The sequence below is a fragment of the Rhea pennata genome, chromosome 16 (genome assembly GCF_028389875.1).
Source record: "Rhea pennata isolate bPtePen1 chromosome 16, bPtePen1.pri, whole genome shotgun sequence".
Classification (NCBI taxonomy): domain Eukaryota; kingdom Metazoa; phylum Chordata; class Aves; order Rheiformes; family Rheidae; genus Rhea; species Rhea pennata.
In genome coordinates, this window is record NC_084678.1 from 17,145,470 (window position 1) to 17,166,595 (window position 21,126).

At 54.7% G+C, this 21,126-nt stretch overlaps 2 protein-coding genes across 3 annotated transcripts in view; both read right to left on the minus strand.

Annotated features, from left to right (window-relative positions):
• On the minus strand, positions 1-16,339 carry FNDC11 (fibronectin type III domain containing 11). The gene is made up of 3 exons (XM_062589555.1): positions 16,284-16,339; positions 16,120-16,193; positions 1-953 (listed from the first exon to the last, which is right to left on the minus strand). Exons 1-3 carry the CDS (start codon positions 16,337-16,339, stop codon positions 1-3), a joined length of 1,083 nt encoding a protein of 360 aa, XP_062445539.1.
• The window catches only part of STK35 (serine/threonine kinase 35), a 15,318-nt gene continuing 9,927 nt past the window's right edge, over positions 15,736-21,126 (minus strand). Inside the window, exon 3 of one of the 2 annotated variants that reach the window (XM_062589201.1) lies at positions 15,736-16,193. The gene's annotated coding sequence lies outside the window, so the exon portion shown is untranslated. Of the gene's footprint in view, positions 16,194-19,770; positions 19,855-21,126 lie in introns of those variants that run through there. The other variant, XM_062589200.1, reaches the window with a different exon arrangement.

Genomic DNA, 21,126 nt, shown 5'->3' on the forward strand with positions numbered 1-21,126 from the left:
TCACCCTTCTGGTTCACAAAGGCTGCTGTCCATGTCTTGGTCAGGGTTAGTTTCTGTTTTCAATGTGATGCTGTCATGCCATTGTTCATAGACAAGCGAGTAAGTCTCTGCTCGTCTAATTGTGAATTTGTATGCTCTGTCAGAGAGGAGGTTCTGGATTTCGCACGTGTTAGAGGTGACTGTCAGAATCCCAGAGTGACCCCTCTCCTTCTGATTCCCATGATCCAGTAACCTAAAACACAATTCATACTGTTCATGCTGTGACTGCTGACTTGTACTAAACCACTTAAGAGTGGCCCAGTCCTTGTACGCGACCGATTCTTTTCGATCAAACACCACTGGCATCTTTGTACTGAGAACAAGCCTAATGTGGGGAAGTTTAGTAGCTCTAACATCTGGCACCAAACGGTGCTTGATGTAGAGCTTTCCCGGCACTAGTGTTGCAAGGAAACTGTCCATCAGCTCGGAGAGGTTTGACAGTCTCTGCTTAATCAAGTTCCACCTAGAGAGGAAAGCTATCATGTTGCAGGTCTCTAGGTAATAAACCAGCTCCTCCCGACCTCGTTCCAGCTGTTCTAACAGATCAGATAAAAGTAATAACTGGATTTTAGTCTGGGTGGTTCCCACCTTCTTCATCCTCTGGTATCTCCAGGGGTCAATTAGTTGGAACATGGTTGTGGGAAGCATCAGGTGGTTCTGGTCTCCTAGGGCCAAGTGCTTGGGCAGAATCTCAATGTAAAAGGAACTCTTCTTCAGAAGCTCGATTCTCTTCCGGTGGCGTTTGAGGAGGTGGAGGCTCAGGTTGGTGCGCAGGAATGCCAGAACGATGCTTCTCCTTTCCAGGTACATCTTCCAGGCAGCATCATTGTGTCTCTCCTGGCTGCACACAGCACTCTCCAAACTGGTTTCAAATCCATTCAAATATACATCCATGATTTCAAAACTCACTGTTGCTGCACAAAAAAAAAAAAAAAAAAAAAAAAAGCAACAGTCATAAGTTTAAGAACCAAAGGAAGAGCAGCTGTGAAGGAGTATAATCGTGGCTATGCCTCTCTTCTCCTCTTAATTAGAACTTCACTTATAAATTTAAAGATGGAAAAGGACTGTCAGACTAGAAGTAGCCCTGGTTAATATAGGGATGTTCCTTTATAACTGCCTGAGTTTTAATCTTTTGTACAGTCTAGTTTTATATATTCCAAGCAGCTGGGCTCCTGCTACCTCCCTTGAGAGATTATACCCGTGTAATAGATTCAACCTCCGTTTAATAGATTCACTGTCGTGAATTGGTCTCTGATGTACGCTGCCAAAATTTCCCCCTATCTTATTGCCCTCACTTTCGTTATAATTAGATGCCTTTGTACTCCCGCAAGCAATTTCTCTCCACTCATCTACATCTCTGGAGATGTCTATTTTTCTCTCTTTGTAACCTGCCAGGCTGTTGAGGTTTGAGGCTCAGCTTCCAAGCCAGTTCCTACAGCTGCATGCTCACCTTGGTGGTTCGGCTTAGCCCTCTGCCCCCCCGGCGAGCTGGCACGCGGCAAGCGGCGCCCTGCGACGCGCTGACTGCAGCCTCATCCCAGCTTTCCGGACGAGCGCCGGCGTTTTTCCTTGCACCTCGGCTTTCAACAGCGGGTTGACAGTTGCAGCCTGGCAACGTTTTCTGTGATGCACTGCTTTCCCTTTCTTTGGTTTCAGTATATGTCATCACCTTGGGCCGGGATATCTGCTTGCTTTCTCGTGTCTGAGCTGCAGTGTCTGTGGCGCGTGCATCCTGCGCGGAAATCAGCTTAAATTCCTGTGACCTTGTTGCCAGCGATACCGTCTTAACGAGACCTCAGCGCAGCTTCGTGAGCCCAGTTTTCAAAAAAACTGCAGCTACTTGGTTTGAAAAGTGAAGAAATCCGCAATTCTGCAAGCGAACGTGCGCGATCCCGGGCGCGCCGCAACGGTGCGACCTAGCCGCCACGCTCGGCCGCTTGCGTGCCTTGGGTGCTGCTAGCTAGCTGGCAATTTTTCTTAGCCTCGTTTTCTCCCAAGTGGCTGATGGAACTAATAATGCCTCCCCACGGCAGCCTCGGGAGTTTGCGAATCCTTCGGGTGTTTGGCCTACAGGAGCATTGCAGTTTACACCAATTCACTCACAGCAAATTTGTTTTTTTCCCCCCGACAAGCAAGTTATTGACTTAAAAACAGCACGCATTTCCTTTCCACCCTCTTCCCGCAAATGTAGTGCAGAAAGCAAACAAAACACCCCAAAACGGGGGTCGCCACATGGCATTGGCCAAGGAAGGCGGCTGCGAGGGGCTGTGTGCTGCTTGCGGGGGGATGCGGCGTGCTCGCAGGCGGGCGCGGGAGGCCGCTGTGCTGCTTTTCCTTTATTTTCACGCCTGTCCCCCCCCCCTTTTATTTTTGTCTGTGCCAGAACGGGCTGCTTTGCCCTGACACCGCCAGGCCTGCAGCCTCGCGGGGCTGCTGCGGGGATGGAGGGGTGGAGGGAGGGTTGCGGGCTCTCCGTGCCTGGCGCTGAGACCCTCCACCCTCGGTGCCGTCCCCGGGCCGAGGCCGGTCGTGGGGCCCGCGGGAGGCCGCGCAGGCTGCGGGAGGCTCCGGGAGGCCGTGCAGGCCGTGCCGGTTGCCATGGCGACGCGGTGCGCGGTGCGGGCCTGGCTGCGGCCTGCGCGCGCGCGCGGCTCCGGCTCCCGCCTCCCCTCTGCCGAGGGTCCCTCCGGCGGCCCGGGGCAGCGCGCACGCCCTCCTTCGCCGCCCGAACGCGGGCCCTCGCTCTCTGCGCCATGGGGGTCCATGGCTGTCGGGACACCGAGCACAGGAATACCAGGGCGCCGGGGCCCCGCGCGGGCCGCTCCGACGCGCCTCACCCGCCCGGCGCAGAGCGAGGCGGCGCCTTCCGCACTGCCCAGCTCCGCGTCCCGAGAGGCGAATCGAGCCGCCTCCCCCGCGGGCTCGGCTAAAGCTTCGTGCTCGCTGCAGCGCCCGGTCCTCGACGGCGACCTGCAGGGACGCGGCCTCGAGCCGGGGACCTCTGCGCCCGCGGCAGAAACGGCCGGTTGTTGGCCGCGTCCGCACCGCGCGCTAGGACATGGCCCACCAGCACCTCACTGCTGCTCTGCTCGGGACCCGCTCTGAGCCCGGAGCGGGGAAGAGCTGGGGTAGCCACTGGCAGGCTTGACGCTTGCTCTTTGCCACTTTCCAGGTGGTGGCGTTTCCCCCAGGAAAGCAGAGGTGATTCTGGAGTAGGAACAGGATCTACTGGGCTTTATGGCAAGCGGTGAGGTGGCCGAGCTATTCCCTTTTCAAGGGCAAAGCTTTGTGTTTCAGAGCTGAGGCCAGAAATACTCCAGTGCCTTATCTCTGCAGTGACACTGAGGCTGTGTCACAAGGTGTCTAGGAGTTTGTTAACTTAAACACATAATCCTTATTAAAGAGATGTGCTGCAATGGGATATAAACTGTTCCATTAAGTGAAGCAAATACCCTTTTGGATAGGAAGGGATTTGCTCGTCTTGCTCTGCTGAGGGCCCTGACTGGCCGGTCAGCTCTGTTTTATTGCGGAGGGGAGACGGGCTCGTCTGGCTCACGGCAGCGTGCAGAATTCAATGGCCTGTGCTTTCATCAGCAAACTGGACAGGTGTCCCGCATCTGAGGATGCTCTCATATGCTCTACGATTAAATCTTTGGGTCAGGGCTTAGCCTTAATGCTGTCTTCTCTGCTTAGCTGGTGCGTCTCTGCTAAGCTTTTTTAATTGAATGATAGTCAAGATCCACACCACCAGCCCTCTGCTTAAACATCAAGGGAGTAGGCAATCTGTCATTTTAAGAAATCAATGCATCTTCTCAAGGCAGCCGGAGCTTACCATTTCATTTCACAGCTGCCAAGAGATTAACTATACAGTTGTCAGGTATGATTCTGTAACAGACGTGGAAGATAACGTACGAGTGAAGGGAAGCTGATATCCTTGCCTGGGGAAGGGTCAGGGGAGAGCTCTATTCAGTAATAAGCACGCCAAGTTTCTGCAGGGGATGAATGTGCTGAGACACTCGTGTCAAAGATCCCAATCCTGGGATTTGGGCTGTGTTTGCTGGGAGTCAGACCTGGCCTTTCCTCCCAGGCTTGGTGGTCTGAGGACTTCAGGACCTAAGAAGAGCTGCATGGGGGTCCATCTAACCTTGCCCCCTGTTCCAGCTGTGGCCTGCACCAGATGCCCTGGGAAGAGCATAAAATGAGGCTGGCAGTTTGCAGTCATTTCCTTTGGCACCCTCCCATCCCACAGTGATTTCTGAACATGTGATGGTATCTTTGTATTTAACAGCTCTTGATGCATAGCATGTTTGTCTTTGAGCTGGAGAGGGCTGGGCTAGCTGGGGTGTTGCCGTGTCCTGGAACGGAGCTGGGAAAGACGAAGGTGTCAGGTGAAAGTATTGCACATCTGAGCTGAACCCAGTGGCTGACCTTTTTCCTGGCAAGCGTGAAGTCCTGGGCTTGTTAGGTTTCCCTCTTCGTTTTGGTGGGATGGGGATGTCACCTGCACCTGTCTACAAGCACAACACAGTGCAAATCTGAAATCTGCTGGAGTTGTGCAGAGACTTCTGTGCCAAGGTAAAAATCACAAATACTATACTTCACCCAGATTTAATATGGAAAAATGGAACCCCTTCAGCTAACCCTATCCTAAATAGTTGGCCAAACTTCTGCCTGGCTTTTAGGAATATAAGCATAAACCTACCTCTGGTTTGCAGCTGTGATTTTACTGTTTTCAGTAGCCTTGCATCAGACACCAATTTAACCATAGGATTTTATAGTACTCTGCAAATGTCTTTGAATTAATACAAATACAAATGTGTTCAAAGTAATCAAATACTATGTATTCCCCCCCCCACCAGCTAAGATACCTCTGTAGAGAGGCTGGCAGCTGCTGTCTGCTGCATTTGTCATTCTGCCCTGTCGTCTTGCCCACAGCAGCAAAATAAAGAACTTGTTAGTCCTGTCTTTGTGATCAAGATATAAGCAGCCAATTGATTTTTCTCCTTCTTCTCATTAGTGAGCTCTGACACTTAATAAAACATATATTTCCACTCTCAGAGTAAGCAAAATACTCAGATAGTGCCTGTCAGAGAGACCTGGGAGTTAGGATTCATCTTTATGGAAAATCGATAGCTGAAACAGAAAAATTGGCAGAACCCAGATTAAAAGTCACTGGCAATTTCTGTCTTCATATTTCATGTCTACTGCATTTATGAAATAGTAATTTGCTGCATAGGGAGAATGACAGACTTCATGATTTGTCTTCTACTCTTCATATGTGGGGTAACTAGGACTTCTTGGTGGATGTCAGGGAAGTGTCCTTCCTCTTGTCACACTTCCTCAGAAATAATTTTTAAGGGTGCTGGTGAGGAAACTGCTCTTCTGGGATGCACAAAGCCCCAGTTGGACCAGGGCAGGAAGGAGTTAATCGTGCATCCCAGAGACAGCAATTACCCCCAGCTTGTTACAGCTGCTGCTGGGATGGAGCCCTGCAACCCTGCGAAGGGGCAATGGGCTGTGCTGAAGTTTGGGGTGGTTGTTTACCTACAGCAAATTTTTGCACCTGGTAAAGATTGTGAACAAAAAAATCTCCCCTGGTCTGGACCAGTTGTGACTTGGGGCTCAGTTGTGGTATCTTCTTTGTGTGGGGCTGGTTGCTTGGGATTCCTTCAGGTAAGGGAAGCCTTGACCTATTTGCTTGTGTTTCCTGCAGTACTGAGCATTGGGTGGCTGGACAGGCTGAGTGGTTCTCTGACACTGAAGGCCATCCTGGGGAAGACCGGCCCTCCTTTCTCCAGCAGTGATGTTGACCTGGGTGCTTGGGCACTTGTGCTGGGTGGAAGAGATGAGAGCTGGCCAAAACTGCAGGCTGCGGCAAAGGTTGGTTTACAGCTGATCCAGCTTTGGAAGATGAAGCAGGGTCATAGAAGCTGAATTATCTTGCTGGAAGCCCATCAAAAGTCTGTTCTGATATCCTCATGCTGGCTGCAGTTTGCAAGACAGATGTCCTTGAGCATAAGTTCAAGGCAGGCTCTATCATGTCACCAGATCCCAAGAAATGGCTGTAAAAGTCTCAGAAGGCTTTGGGCTTGCTTAGGTGTAAGCCAAAGAGCGAAGTCTGGAAGTGGGAAACAGCCTGTGCGCTGCAGAGCGTGTGGGCATGCAGTGTCCTTGCAGGTCTGCGTCTCCTTGTCCCTGGTGGAAGGTGCCTGCTCTTTCCAAAGCACGAGGCACAAAAGCAGCTCTGAGGTTTGAGCATTCATCCCGCTGGGAACGAGATGACCAGGACGCTAATACCACTGGGCAGCGCTGGAGCCTGCTTTGAGTAATTTATCGCCGGCTGGGCTTGCTTGTTCTCTCTTCCATCTCCCGAGGCTGGCACGTTAATCTGCAGCGCCAACGTGCTGTATAAATCTGCCCAAAGCGTTCATTCCCACAGAGGCCTCCAAGCGACGGCAGAGCACTGCAAAGCCCCCAGGTCACCAGCCGTGCAGCAAGGGGGGGGGTGTATTTATGTGCTGTTCATTGAAGGTCCTGGCAATTTTTGGAACATTTGTCTGTTCCTTCTGAGGGCCCTCATCCGTATCAGGGCATTTCGGTGTTACAAGAAGGACCTGAAGCCCCCAGTAACATAACCACTGCTTGAGTTAGAAGAAGAGCGTAGAGCTGAACTGGGCTTTCAGCTTGGTGCCTCTCTGATTTCTGGAAGACTTCTGGGGCCCCAGAGCTGCGGCTGCCACGTGCAGTTGGGGTGCCTGGGGCTGGCGGGGGGCCGTGGGGCTGTGGCATGTGGGGCCTCAGGCCCCGTGGCCAGGCTGGGGAGGAGAAGTTGTGCCTGTGTTGCAGGCTGCTCCTGGGGGAAGCGCAGGTCTTGGCAGCGCTAAGTGGGGTTGGAGGTGGATGGGTTCTGGAGAACAAGATTCCCTTGCAAAACCTTTTTATTAAAAAAAAAAAAAAAAAAAAAAAAAAAAAAAAAAAAAAGTTAAACAAGCTTTTCATCCAAGAACTTTAAAGATCTCATCTCTGGCAGAGGAAATAAGGTCTTAATTTCCTCCCTTGCTGCTTGCCTCCCAGTGTGTCTCTTCACAAGTGCTCAATCCCCAGAGGAGAGCAGGCCATTAATTCTGCCAGGGAACGAACTGGAGACGAGAAGCATCTTTTGTTCACGGGGCTGAGATCGACCTGCCACGGGCTCGTGTGAAGTCAGTGCCTGTGAGAGCTGCAGCTGAGGGTGCTGGGCAGCGGCTGGCAGAGCATCGCTCGGGCACCCCCACCCCTTCGCAGACCTCCCTCTGCGCCTGACAGCACGCAAAAAACACGTTTATTTTTCTTGCTTGGCCGTGTTTCCCTTCTGAAGCCTTGCTTTGAACCAGAAAGCGCTTTGAGTGATGTTTCTCTCCCCTCTCCATCCCTGCTGGTGGCCCTGGGGCCGCTTTGCGGGCTGGATGCCGGGTGGCCATGGCCATCCCTGCTGCTTTAGGGCTGCACCGCTCCAGGCGAGATGCTAGCGGCTGGAGGAAGGGCAGTGGGTCTGGGGGGGTGTTTAACAAGCTTGATGCCGCATCCTCGGTGCCGCCGGCGCGCTGCCCCGTCTCCCTCGCGGTGGGGCGCGTGGCCCCCGCCCGCGAGCGTGCACGGGCTCGTGCCCGCGCGTTTCCCTGTCGCCTGCTCCAGCACAAAGAGCCTGGGCTGAGTCATCTCCCGGCTAAATGGGAGCGCGTGGGCTTGCCGCAGCTTTCGCCTGTTCATCCTCTGCCTTCCTGGAGCGTGGCGCTGGGTAAAATAGAGTTATTCATCAACGTGGAGAGGAGTGGAGATGAGTGTCCTGTACATGAAACGGGCCTTGCTCTCCTCCTACCTGCTGGATCAGCTCGTGCCTGGGGCCAGCGTGATGCAGCGAGGACGGCTTCAGCGGTTGCTGCTTGGGGAGCTCGAGGGAGAGAAAAGCTTAACGAAATACAGCCGTGCGCTTTGCGCGGAATGACTTAGTGCTCTAGCTGCAAAAAGCAACGTCGGAGCCTCTGCGAAGAGGGGGCTCTCGAAAACACTTGCGCTGGTCCAAGGCCGGGGGGAGTGAAGCCAGCGGCAGCATCTCACCACTGCTCCCCGGTGCCAAATCCTGCCGCGGGGGGAGGCTGGCGCCTGCGGCGCCGGCCCCGGGGACGATGCCTCGGCCCGTGTCCTGGGCAGCTCCCGCGGGGTTTGCTGCCGGCACCGGTCCCGCCAGCGCCCTGCTGGGCTCTGCCTGCCTGGGCTGTCCCCGGCGCCCGTGTCCTCTCACGGTCCCCAAGCGGCACGCGGTGGGCAAGGCGGCTGCTGGCGGCCCCGCTCCCGAAGCCGAGGGGGAAGCCGGGGTGTTTTTGTCAGCTATCAAGTCGTTGAAGTGCCGCTGTGCAGTTTAGCAGCCCTCTTTGTGCACAGAACTGGAGGTCTCCAGAGAGCAAACGCGGGGTGAAACGTTTCTCCCAGCAACTGGCTGACACCAAACTCGCTCTGCTAATGATCTTAAAAGCTTCGCAGTTCTCCATGTGCTCCGCGGTCACCTGCGCTTACCGGCTTCTTGCAGGCGAGCAACCCCGCAGCGTGGCAGCACGCGGGGGAGCTGGCCCGCGCTCCCGTCCCCGGCGCCGCCGGCTTCGTCTCGGCCGCGTCTGCAGGGAGCCGCCGGCAGTGGCCCGCGTTTGGGGAGGGCGAGCGGGATGCATCCCCGAGCCATGGTGTTACGCAGCATCGCTGCAAGCAAAGGCCAGAGCTACGTCCGTGGCAAAGCCTTCGCTGACCGGTCCCTGGCGGGATGCGAGAAACCTGCGGCCAGGCCGGGCAGCGCGGCCTTTTCGAGCGACCATTCTTGGAAGGAAAACAGCACCAAGCGCGAGTGCCCGTGAAGGCGGCAGGGAGGATGGGATGGGTTCACCAAGCTCAACTCTTCCCTCCACTTCTGCCCCCCAAAAATGCTGAATGGAGGCGGGGGAAAGGCACGGTTCGCGTTTGGAGCCTGAGTTATGGCTCCAAGCGATAGTCTCTCAGGCATATTTATTTCCGTGGCATTTCTGGGGAGAAGTGAGGCAAGACGTTACCCCCAAGGACTGTCCGGAGCAGAGCCTGAGGAACCCTGAAACTGCCTGATCAGACAGAAGAGACGCCCTCGGGTGGGCTTTGAGACGAAGCTGGGCTTTGGGTGCAAGAGTGCCGAGCCCTGCAAGTTATTCTCCAGAGATTACTGCTGTTTTGAGCTAAAATCTGCCAAAAACAATGCTTCAGAAGCAAATGTTTGTGCCAAAACGATGGAGGTGAGAATAAGGCTCCGTCCTGGGCGCGGGTGGTCTGCAGGGCACCCCGGGCTGGGGGCTGGCGCTGCGCCCTGCGTCCTCGCGGGGCTGGGAAGCTGCCTGCAGGGACGACTCGAGCAGCCGCGTCTGCCCGTGTGCAGGCGGCAGGATCAGCGAGCACGGGAGCTGCCGGCAGAGCTGGAAATAAAAAGTTGCCGACTCCCTGTGCGCAAACGTACGTCTTAATTTGCAAACGCGGGTTGGTAACCGAGGCGCAGGCGGTGAGAACGCGGCAGCGGGCGGCTCTCGGGGCGCCTGGCGCGCGGCAGAACGAAGGGCAGGGAGGGGCAGGGCCGGGCGCGCGGGCAGGAGGGTGCGATCGCCCTCTGCAAATATTTGGCAGAATGCGGGGCGACGGTGAGGACGGGCCGTGCCGGAGGGCGAGAGCAGGGCGAGGACGAGAGCGGGGTGGGGATGGCTCAGGCTCTCCCTGCTGCTCCGGTGCCCGCTGGCCTCGACCCCGGCCCCTTCCCTGCTGCGGCGAGAGGTGCGGTGGAGCGGGCGGCCGCCACACCAGGGGCTCGGGACGCCCCTCGCCCGGCAGCCGCGGGCACCGCACGTGGATGGTGCCCTCGGCCCCGGGGTAGGCAGGGGAGCACCGGCCCCTTGCACGGAGGCGCCGCGGGGCCGGATGGATCTGTTCGAGGTCCCTGTCGGGAACAATTAGGGAGCACAAAGGAGACGGGCGCCGTGGGGGGAGCGGGCGGGAGGACTCGCCGCCCGGCACGTCCGAGCCGGGGCCGTTACGCAAGGGCTGGCGCGCGGCGGCTGAGCCGCGTTGCCGCGGGCCCGCAGCGCCGGAGCCGGCCCCGGCTGCGGCTCTGCACCCCCCCGGGGAGCCCGGCGCTGGGCTGCCGCCTCTCCCTGCTCGCCCGACCCGCGGCAGGGTGGGAGAAAACGCTCGTGACCGTGAAGGCGGCTTCGCCAGCCGCCACCGCTGCCAGGACCTCGCACCGGCTGGGCGAGAGGCGGCTCGTCCCCTCTGCCCCCCCCCCTCGCCCCCGGGCTGCGGGAAAGGGGCGGCGGAGCAGCCCGGCAGCGTTTCGGGGGAGCAGTGTGCGCCGAGGGGGGGGGGGGGGGCCGTGGCTGCCTGGCCTCAGCTCCCCGCGACCCGGCCTGCTGGGGCTTTGCAGCCGGAGCGGAGCTTACCCTAATCCGGGCGAGGATCAGCAGCGGCGTGCTGGGGGGGGGGGCATGTTCCCGCTGCCGGCGGCTCCGGGGCTGCGGATAGCCAGGGCGGCAGAGGAGGTGCCCCGAGGCACGGTGGCATCCGGGGACGTCCGTTGGCCCCGGCTCCTTGCCGGTGCAGCCCAGCCAGCCGGGCTTTTGGGGCTGGAGCTGGTGACGCTTTAGGGCCGCTGCAGGGCCAAAGGTGCAGCCGTGCCTGGGGCTCAGGCTGGGCAGAGCGACCGCAGCGTCAAGGGGGACGCGCGAAGGTGGCTGGGACGGTGCAAGCGTTTTCCCGTCCTTCCTGGAAAAATCCAACATCTGCCCCCCCCGGCTGGGCTGTGCCGTCCCTCCCCAGGCTTTATTTAAGATCAAGCTGAGAAACATGTTTTGCGTTAATCCTGCCCTAGGAAAGCAAGAGGAGGATTACATTTTAGCCACTTTGCATTGCCTTTTCCTGCGGTAGCTAAACTGGCCCGGTTCGGGCGTCCGGGGAGCGCGGGGCCGCCGCTGGATTAGCTCCGCTGAGCCTCGAGCAGCCACTTTCTGCCGCGCGGCACAGAGCCGGCTGCCCCGGCAGGCGCAGCGCCGGCGCCCAGAGCTGCTCTCAGCGATGCCCCGCTTAGGCAGTGACTAGTCCCCGGCGTCCCCGCAGCTGCCCGACGGGGGATGATTAGGGCGAGAGGCACCCGCTCGCCCGAGCAGCCACAGCGGCGCTGCCGAGGGGCATTCGGGCTCCTGCGAGCCCCGGCTCAAAGCCTGCACCAAGAGGCTCTGGTTAAAGGGATGCAGGACGGAGCTGCGGGCCAGGGCCCGGCCGGCGGCAGGGCTGGGCGCCGCTGCGCCGCGCTTCGCTTCCCGCTGCTCCGCTGTCCCTGCCCCGGGAGCGCAGGAAAGGGGCGGCCGGGCCCCGGACCCGCGCGCGCCTTCGGCAGGCCGTGCAGCCCGAGAACAAACGCGCAAAACTCGTCTTTCAAATGGTGTGTGGCTTTTCAACCCCATCTCAAACAGCTTTATTCACACAAACGTCTCTTAATTTACAAAGCCTCTGCCACTCATACGCATCAGGGTATCCACAGTGTTCAAAGAACTTAAATAGAACGTCTCATACCAACCCGAGTAAACCAAGTACAAAAAATATTTATATAAAGTTGTTCACACATAGGTCCTAGATTACCAGCTTTGTGCAAAAAAAAAAAAAGGAAAGAAAAAAAAGAAAAATACAGATTTATTTACTAATATCATTACCTTTAGTTCAGAGTCTGGGTTTAAGCCTTCTGCTCTTGCTAGCGCAGCACGGGGGCTGCAGGGAGGCCGGGGAGCAGAGGCGGGGGCGCGCGGGGGCCGCAGGTGGCCCTGCTCCGCCGCGCCGCGAGCCCGAACGGCCCAGCAGAGCCGCTGCAGCGCCGGCGTGCGGGAGCCGGGGGCCGCGGCGGCCCGGGCGGCTGCTGGGGAGGGGGCAGGTGCCGGCGCGGGGAGGCCGAGCAGCGAGCGGTTACAGCACCTCTGCTGCGACGTCACCCTGGGCGATGAAAGCGCTGGGACGCAGCGCAGCGAAACGGGATTTGCCACATTGCCACGGGAAGCGACCAGTTGAGCGTGTTTTCCCTGCGGTGGAGACCCACAGGCTCTGGCTTCCGGGCGCTTCTGCTCTACCAACTCTTAAACCTGTATCGTGCGAGCAAAAGCCTGGGCGTTTGCAAGGAGCCTGCGTGCAGTGATGCCAGCTGCAGCCTGGGGCGAGCGTGGCAGGAGGCTCCTGCCTCAGAGCCTCCCTCCCCTCCGCTGCCAGCGCCCCGCGGCCTCCCTGCAGCAGCGGCTTGGAGAAGGGCTCAGAGCAAAGGGGGCAGCGGGGGTCCGCGGGCCCGGGCGCCCCACTCGCCTGCGGGAGCTGTAGTGTCTGGGGGAAACATGACAAAGCAGCAGTGCATTTCCCTGCGCTCGGGCCCCGCGGACAGGAACAGTGAATCGTGTCCCGGTTTGGGCCCTGAAGCAGTTGCCCCATGGCGCTGACCAGGCTTAAACCCAGACTCGGTACTGCATACGGCGGAGACATACGACGCACACGACGGAGGAATTCCACAACGATGGTAACGCTCGGTTTTAAGTCTTATTGCTCCAGAAAGGCTCCAAGAGCCTCTGATATGTGAAGGAGCCGGGTCCTGAGGAGTAAAGGAAGACCACGGGGGTAACTCCTATCTGTCACTAGCACCGCTGAACCTCAAACACAGCAGCAAGGGGCCAAAGGGGAGCTAGCCTAACCCCGCTAGGCGACAGCCATCTCTGCTCTCTCCTCCGTGCAGACCAAAGCTGGCTGGGAGATCCCCGCGACACCTGCGAGCTGCTGGAGCTGTTGGACTCGCTGCAGGCTGGTGCAGATAACCTTTCCCAACCCTCCTGAGGCTTGGCTTGTCCCCCCCCACCCCCCCACCCCCACTTCCCTCTTGTAAACAGCATAGTCAGAAGTAAACAGTTTCACACAATCACTCCTACGGCGCGGCAGACCGGGGTGCCGGCTGCAGCACAACCTCGGGCTTCACGCCAGCCTCGAGGGCGGCAGGGTGTTCTCCTCTCACCACGGCCCCTTTGGCATCTGGATGTTCAGCATCGGTGCTGCAGACAGACAGTCCGGCACAGGGCTGCGCAGCAAGCTGCAGGCTGGAGGCTGCTTTCCTTTAGCTTGAATTTTCCCAGCTGCACATCCGAATGCCAAAAACTTCTACTGCCAGGGGTGGGGAGAAGTTTAACCTGCAGGATCTGGGTGGAAGATGCTTGATAGACCCAGCCCAGAAGAGATGTCTAAACACCTCTCGCATAACATCACATGCAGGTTTGAGTTGTTCCCCATTGCCACCTTGTTCTAAAGGGAACGCTGGGCCAAAATAACTGGAAGAGAGACATTAGGAGCTTGTAAACACTAAGCAGCTTCCTTAATAGTCCGAGGAGCCGAGCACAAACAGCAGCAAAGTCATCAGGGAGAAATGCTTTCAAAAGGACAAACTAAACAGGGGAACATCCACATTGGCCAAAGGCTAGCAGCCCTAGGACTCTTCCTTGGAAGTGTTTGCTAAATCCTAAGTAAGGCACTACGGTCTAGTTCACTAACATCAAGCTGCTTTAAAAACACAAATGCAACGCAAAAGCTGAGGTGGAGCCGTGTGGTTTGAAGATGGCTTGAAACCATGATGGGCTAAGAGGGCGACCGACCCTCGTGAGGCTGGAGTCCCGGTGAGGGGCCCATTCATCTTCCACCTGCATGTCCTGCACTTCAGGCTTGGTTTCTACATATACAGGCACGGAGAGATACTCAGTGCCCAGGAACAAATGCGAGGACTGGCTGCAAGCTCTGTGTATCACAGGCCAGAGCAAGCACGCTTCACAGGCAGTTCTGCAAGGCATCTCCTCCATCCAGGACAGCTCTCCTGCCAGGAAGCTCCCTTCTCCAAGGGCATAATGCCCAGGGAAGGGCCCTTCTGGCACAGAAAGCCTGTGTGAACAGCTTCAGGCGTGTAAAGCCCTCTTACTCCACCAGTTCAAGCCAGGGTAAGGTTTTAACAGTCAGTAGCAAAGGCTCTAGTAGGTGGGAGAATGATGGTTTGGTGATTTGGGCACTAATGCTGGAGTTGCAAAACACAGGGTTCAGTCCTCGCTTCACTGCAGCCCTCCTGGGGATGCTGGGCCAGGCGCAGGGGCTCCGCAAGCCGTCACGGGAGCAGGGAGGGCAGCCCGCCCTTGATTCCCAGGAGGGGCCTCGGCATGGCTGCTGCAGGGATCTGCTGCTAGCTGGAGAGAAAGCAGACCAGCCAAACCGCACTTCAAAGGCCCCCGAGAGAGCTCTGTGGCCAAGGCTGAGCGCACAGCCCGCTAACCAACCCTGAACTGCCTAACTCCCAGTAACTGTCCGGGAAGGAGTTCTTACAGCTCTCGTCTGGCTGTGGCTGGCCACAACCCACAGAGGCACCCCTAGGAACAAACACAAGAACCGAGTGGGAACAGTGGGAACAGCCGCACAATTTGTGCTGGCCAAACAATCACAAAAGACCCACGGCCTCGAGCCTCACGGCGTCATCTTCCCGAGGAGGACCCGGCCCTCCCGCAGCGACAGCCTTAGCCTTGCGTCCTGGAACAGACGGAGAGAGGAGGAAAAACCCAACTCCTTCCCTCCCCGCCTCCCAACTTTAGCTCTGCCTTAGCCCACATAAATTTACTGCATTTCCATACATTCCCATGAGGTCAGTAAAGTAAACTAGAGTAGATAGAAGGAGCTGCTGTCAGTTTAGGAGCCTTTTGGTGATGATAAATGGAAAACCAGAGCCTGAATACAGGCCGGGGACAGTTCCTACTGCCAGAAACAGGGAAAGCAGGGGGACCCTGTTCTGCCTGTGAACTTGGCCAGCTCCTGGTAAGCACTGAACACCTGGTTGCTTGCAAGTAATGCTTGATCAGAACAGCCTATTCCCCAACTGGTGCCAGTTGACTTAACCTGGTGGGAAGTGTTTCAGCTGCTTCAGAATCTGCAGGACAGAGAAGAGGTGGTGCTTTACACTGCATTTACAGTGAGCTAAGTCTAAAGACATCACATGGGGTAAGCCCCAGAGTATCAGTGTTGCTCTAAATATAGGTAAGGAAATGGCGTATTAACTGCTCAGCCTGAGGTTCCAATCTCCTTACTTGAGCGTCCTGCTGAACTGTAACCAAGTAAGCAAACCTAAACAGCAGCATTGCCTTTTGCTTCCTGGAGAGAGCTATCTAGCAAGGAAAAGTGTTTTGCAGGAGGCAAGAAGCCAGCCTGTGAGCCATTTAGGCCAAACCTCCTCCCCTCCCTAGTGCTGTTCCTAACAGCTGCAGTTTGGCATAAGTGAGCTCAGATTAGTGGATGGCGATCTGCTTTTCTTGTATGTAGACAACATGTGTCTGAAAACGTACCTACTTGGCCCTCACTGCCCTCTGTATTGCAAGACTGTCCATAACAAATTTCACTAATGAAAACAAGGAAGAATAAAGGTCTGTCAATCCCAGAGGCAGACCTGCCTTGCAGAATGGCTTTCCAGCTTGTTTGCACTACTCTAACCTAACATCAACTGCTTATAACCTGAGCAGCATTTGCCTAGACAGAAGTTACCTGGCTATGAAATCATTAACATGCAGTCTCCAAGACTCACTTCTACTAAAGCCTTGCACTCCGAATGCAAACCCAGCAACCACTTCATCCCCTTTCCCCTGGGGGAAGAAATAGCTTTAACCCTAAAGTTGTGCCCAGCTGGACTCAGACATGGGGCCTGGCAGCATATCATGCTACCAGAAGCTATCCTGCTTCCCACCTGTTTATGGGCTCAGATCTTCTCTAGAAATATTCACGGAGTCAAACAGCAGCACCAGGGGAGGCAGGGATGGCTGGGAAGTGGCAGCTCTTCTATCTGGATCTTAGTCAAGGATAGCTTCATGAGCATGAAAGCTGCTTGGCTTGTGCTCTTCTGTAGGCCCATGAAGCCCCCATCCCATAACCCCAAAACATCTCTTCCCAACAAAACAACACCCAAAGATTTCACACTGCAAAATCCTGCAGGCCAGGCATCTTCTGTACCATCTTCTTCCCTTGTCTTCAAGATCCCTAGTTGCACGTAAGTAATGGAGATTATGGGTCCCTGGTAAATAAACCTGCAAAAAGAATCAAAAAAAGAAATAGGTATCAATCATATCCGTAGGTTTGTTCCAGTCACTAAGTCATGACCGAGGAGAACGTAGTACCCCATCAAACCCTCCTGTCCCACCTCAGACTGCGGGCAGGTAGAGTTGAAGCGCATGTAGACTGTATTTGCTGTGTCTCCATTTTTCATTTCAACTCTTAATTAAAGCAGTACTTGAGAGACTAGGAGAACTTGAGATGAATGCATACTTTCTTATTACATGGTTAAAGTCAATGACCTTTAAATAATGCCTGTGAACAACTGCACTAAGTAGAAGGTGAAAGGAAGCATCGCTGGAGTCATTTATCCGCCTCGATAGAAGTTCTGCAGGAGACTGCTGTGGAGAAGGTGTCCTTGCCCAAGGCTTTCCTGCCAGTCCCAGTACGTCTGAGGGGAGCTTTGCACAGCTCCTTACTTAGCAGTGCTCTTGTTACTGGGCCAGGCCTGTCTGTTATGGGGCTGGACTCCCTTTAGAGTTATTGCTTATGAGAAAGTGCTTCAGACAGTTTTGTACAAAGAGCATGTAGCTGCGTAAATACATATCCAGCCATCTCAGCACATACGTCTGGATTAGTCTCACAGCTAAACACAGCATTGCCTTTCCACAACACAGCGCCATCCTACAGGATATGCGGTGTTAGCCCAGTTGAAACTAGGGTGAACACCCTCTTGTCCTTTTAGCTCAGTGTCACAGAAATACCTACCTAACTGCCCTGCACATGAGTCACCTATGTTTTTGTCCTGGTTTGTAACTGGACAAATTCTCTGTCAGTACTGAACACTAAGTCTGGTTCCAAACAAACCAGTAGCAATGTGTGTGCATGCAACATCTCTTCTCTTGGGAATCATTATATGCATTTAACTGTGTATAGACAAACCTCAAACACAGCATGAAGGGGATGCTCGTGGTCTTAATTATGCCTGGTCTACGGAAGCGTAAACTGTGTGCCCTTCCAATGGCTGTTATTTCTATATAGAAAACGCATCATTCAGGATGTCAAAGTCTTCACAAGGAAGGCTTAGCAGAGCTGCAATCAGGGCCAGGCATGTCTGTCGATGGAGGTCCCCTTCTCACCAATATTTGCTCTGCCTGGTGGCACCTCAAAGACTTCCTATGGTGCTGGACCTGGCTAGGCATAGTCCTGGAAGTCACTTCAGCCCCGGGGGTAAAACCCTGCTTTGCTTCGGAACTCCTCCTATTACAGACTTATGGTAATTTTATAGCAGTTAATAGCAATTTAATTTTTCCCCTAAACTTCAGCTCTGAGCTCAGAGACAGTTGCATGGAAAAATGGAGGGGGACAGGAAGAGGAAGCTTCTGCTTTATCAGGGGCAGATCAGCTCTGGGGGGGCTCTGCCAGCCCCTCTCCCACCTGGATTGAGCAAGCGGCTCTTCAGATAAACCAACTGATACTGCCTGAACAGTGGGAAAGATCTGCTGAAGAAAAACTGCTCCTGTCCAGCAAATTATTCAAATCCCTTAGCCCTAGGAAACTCATTAAAGAAATATATGCCAAAAGAATACATTTCTTAAAGAAAGCAGCTCAGCTGCTCAGAGTAGAAACCAGGACCACATGCGCACTGCTTCACAGGGGAGTTGGACTGGGAAACACTGCCTTTGTAGGCTGCAGATCAGAAAAGCACCTTTCCGCTTTACAAGGGAGACTTGTGAGAGGCTGCCAGGTCGGGGGGACTGATGCAACGAATTTTCTGGAACATTTCTCCTGTGCTGCAGCTTCATTAGCAAGTAGGACAGTGTTTCTGTTCACGTCTCCCTGGAGTAGGAGCATCTTCAGGAAAGATGCCTTGTTTGAGCAATTTCAAGCTCTCACCTCTGAGACAGGAGAGCTCGCTACACTGACGCATGTTGTTTCAGGGGCTTGTTCAAGAGCTTTTAATCCCTCCACTGATGCCACTTATAGTTTTAATCAGCTCAAATGTTCATTTGGCATCAGCAGGATATGAGCCAGCAGCCTATGAAGTCCTCATCCAGCACCTAATACAGGTAACACCAATGCTAAGGTCACAGGGAGCTAGTCGGAGGTGGCAACACAGTACTTGTAATAGATGGCCCTAACACAGGGGAGGCAGATAACCTAGCACCTTTCCCTGTTAACCATATCATCCGCCCTGCACAGGAACACAGGATGCAGGGGCAGGGTTGAGAGCATCCTTTATTTCCCAGCTTCGTCATGCTCTTTACATATGTACGTGTGCGAAACACTCCTTTGAGAGCTCCCTAAAATCCAACTGCAGTGCCTTCCCCCAGGGTAGGAAGAGTGGGGGAGACAGTGAGCAAACAAGAATACATCTGGTCAGATGTGGTGGGATCCAGGTCATCTGGAGGGCTCCACTGCTCTCCAGGTAGGAGCTACATTGCCCAGGAATGTGTCACTACTCAGCGCAGAGGCCCTGGGGATGCTGCTAGCTGCATCTGCTGCTGCTGCCAAGAAGTGGAAGTGATCTTGTTTTTATACTATTCCAGGGCTTGTTTTGTCCATGCCAAGATTCACAAATCACACTGAAAACAGTCTGAAGTCAAAATCAACACTGATTCAGAAACGAAACTACTATACTTTTCTTCAGCTTTCTCACATGTTCCTGTCCAGCAGCGTCAGGGCCTCTTTACTACAGAGGAACTGAGGGGTGCTACTGGACCAGACCTAGTACCATGCAAGAGCCTTGCTCCCTGACAGCTTGTAGTCAGAGACATGTCTTATATGTGTCTGATTCCTGCCCTCCAGATCTAAAGAGCTGTACAGCAGCAATTTATTACCTGTGCTCAGCAGCAGCCCAGCAACGCTGGCTGCTCTTCGGCAGAGCACTGGAGCATTCCTGCAGATGTGCTAATTGAGGAGAAATGCCATCATGCAGGGTGGGTGAGCAGATGAGTTTTTCCAGCATCAGCTCAGTTGCATTTTGAAAACACAAACAGGAGAACAAAGCAAATGTAAACAGTTACTTTCAGCTGCAACTGAAATGATCAAAACCCACAGCAGGAAGAAAAGTACCGGAGCAAACAAGAGGCAGCTCCAGCTGTCAGCCATTTCCCTGCCGAAGGCAGTACCTGAGAGACCGCACGTCTGAATCGACGCTGCGCCCACTCCTGCCGTTCAGTGTCCACTCCAAACCAGACCAGCTATTTTATCAACAGTGATCAACTGTCATGGAATATGATCTACCAGAACAAGCTGCCCCCCGCACTGAGCAAAACCATTGCTGTTTGATGTCCTACAGGAATTACAGCTAGGAATTTTTGTAAATATTCAATCATTCAGATACTTGACCAAACTTAAAAACAAGGCAGTTGCATCTGCACCGTGTGCTAACAAAGCACTGGTAGGCGTGATGGTAATGGGATCACTAACTTTCCTGTGACTTCACCTTACGCTGGCTGCAAAGCGTGCACTGAAATGGTGGACGACGCTGCCACTTGCTCCTCTCGTGATCCGCCCGTCTTTGTGGCGACGATCACAGTCAGCCATTTGCTTTCACTGCACCTCGCTCCTTAGCGAGGATAAAAGTGGACAATCCACGCTGCACAAATCCGTAACGTCAGACACTCTCCCACTGACAGTGCGGTACACAAGGGGAGGGAACACGTGTCCCTTGGGGAGCTCAAAGTACAACGACTGGAAAGATAAGAGAAGGAAGACAGATGTTCACATAGTGATGGGGGGGGGGGAGATGTGAGCAGCCCCAGCACTGTGAAACCAACCCCAGGACTGTGACTGGGTGCAAAAATCCTCCACTGCCGTGGAGATCAGGAAGACACTGATAGGAAAGGCAGCTCGCAGCTCCTCCGAGAACAAGGCACATGGCTGGAGGTTTGGAAGTCTTCCTGCATCACTAAGTAGGGGTGAAATAGCCCTTAGTGCAAACTGCAGTCACAGTACTGGGCTATCACACAGCAATCAAGAGATTAACAGCAGGTACCCAACACAGCCCAACCACTTGCTAATTGTACCAGAATGGCTTTTGTCCTCTGTGCCTAGAAGGCATGCTTGTGGTAATCAGGCCTTACATAATCCTGTGCTCCAGAAGATGTGGGAGCTCACTGTTCAGAAAAGAAAGAGGAGACCCTCATTTCCCCCAGGGAGTGCACAGCTTGCTGCCCGCCTGCACAGAACCCAAAGCCCTGGGAGGACAAGAGTGTGGCAGATGCCAAGCCAAAAACACTTTCCTGGCTGAGAACCGATATTTAACGTCTGCATTTTGGAGGGATGAAGTCTGCTGACGGGCAGGTTCTTGCAGCAGGACTGCCAGGACATGAAGCAAAATCAGAACAGGTCAATGACGAACCAAGGAATAAGTGAAAATCTGATTGCCATGATCAGGGAGGGTTAGTTTTACAGGTTCTGCCATGAACTAAGCCCACCTAGGGTCTGAAACTGTTCAGGAAAAGAGTAACTCATTGTGCTGCCTGACACCTATATAAGCTACACACAAGTGCTGCAACTATGTTGGAGAGGTTACTTGAGTTTCATGGTCAACCTAAACTACCTGAGAGTTCGGGAGCTGCTCTCAAGCCCATTTTAAGCTTCCTTCTCAAGCATGCATCCCGTTTAAGATTTACATTCAGTAACAGCCCAGCAATAGCGAGCAGCAGGCCGATTCAAACGCACAAGCATACAATTCATAAAAGCCCCCGTAGGGAAGCGTAGCAATCGCATCCTGCTGCCCCTGCAAACAAAACACAGCAACACTTCCCCCCTACGCAGCATAATGCACAGCGTCTGCAGTGACCATATGGCTGGTGCTCCGCTCCTATCTGGGCCACGCAGAGCCCAGCCACGGCACGCTGGCCGGATTGTGTTATATAAGTGCAGCCATCTCCCCTGCAGCTGTGTCGCTAGCGGGAACGATTGGTGCAGACTCACGGCTGGCTCCATCCATGGATGGAG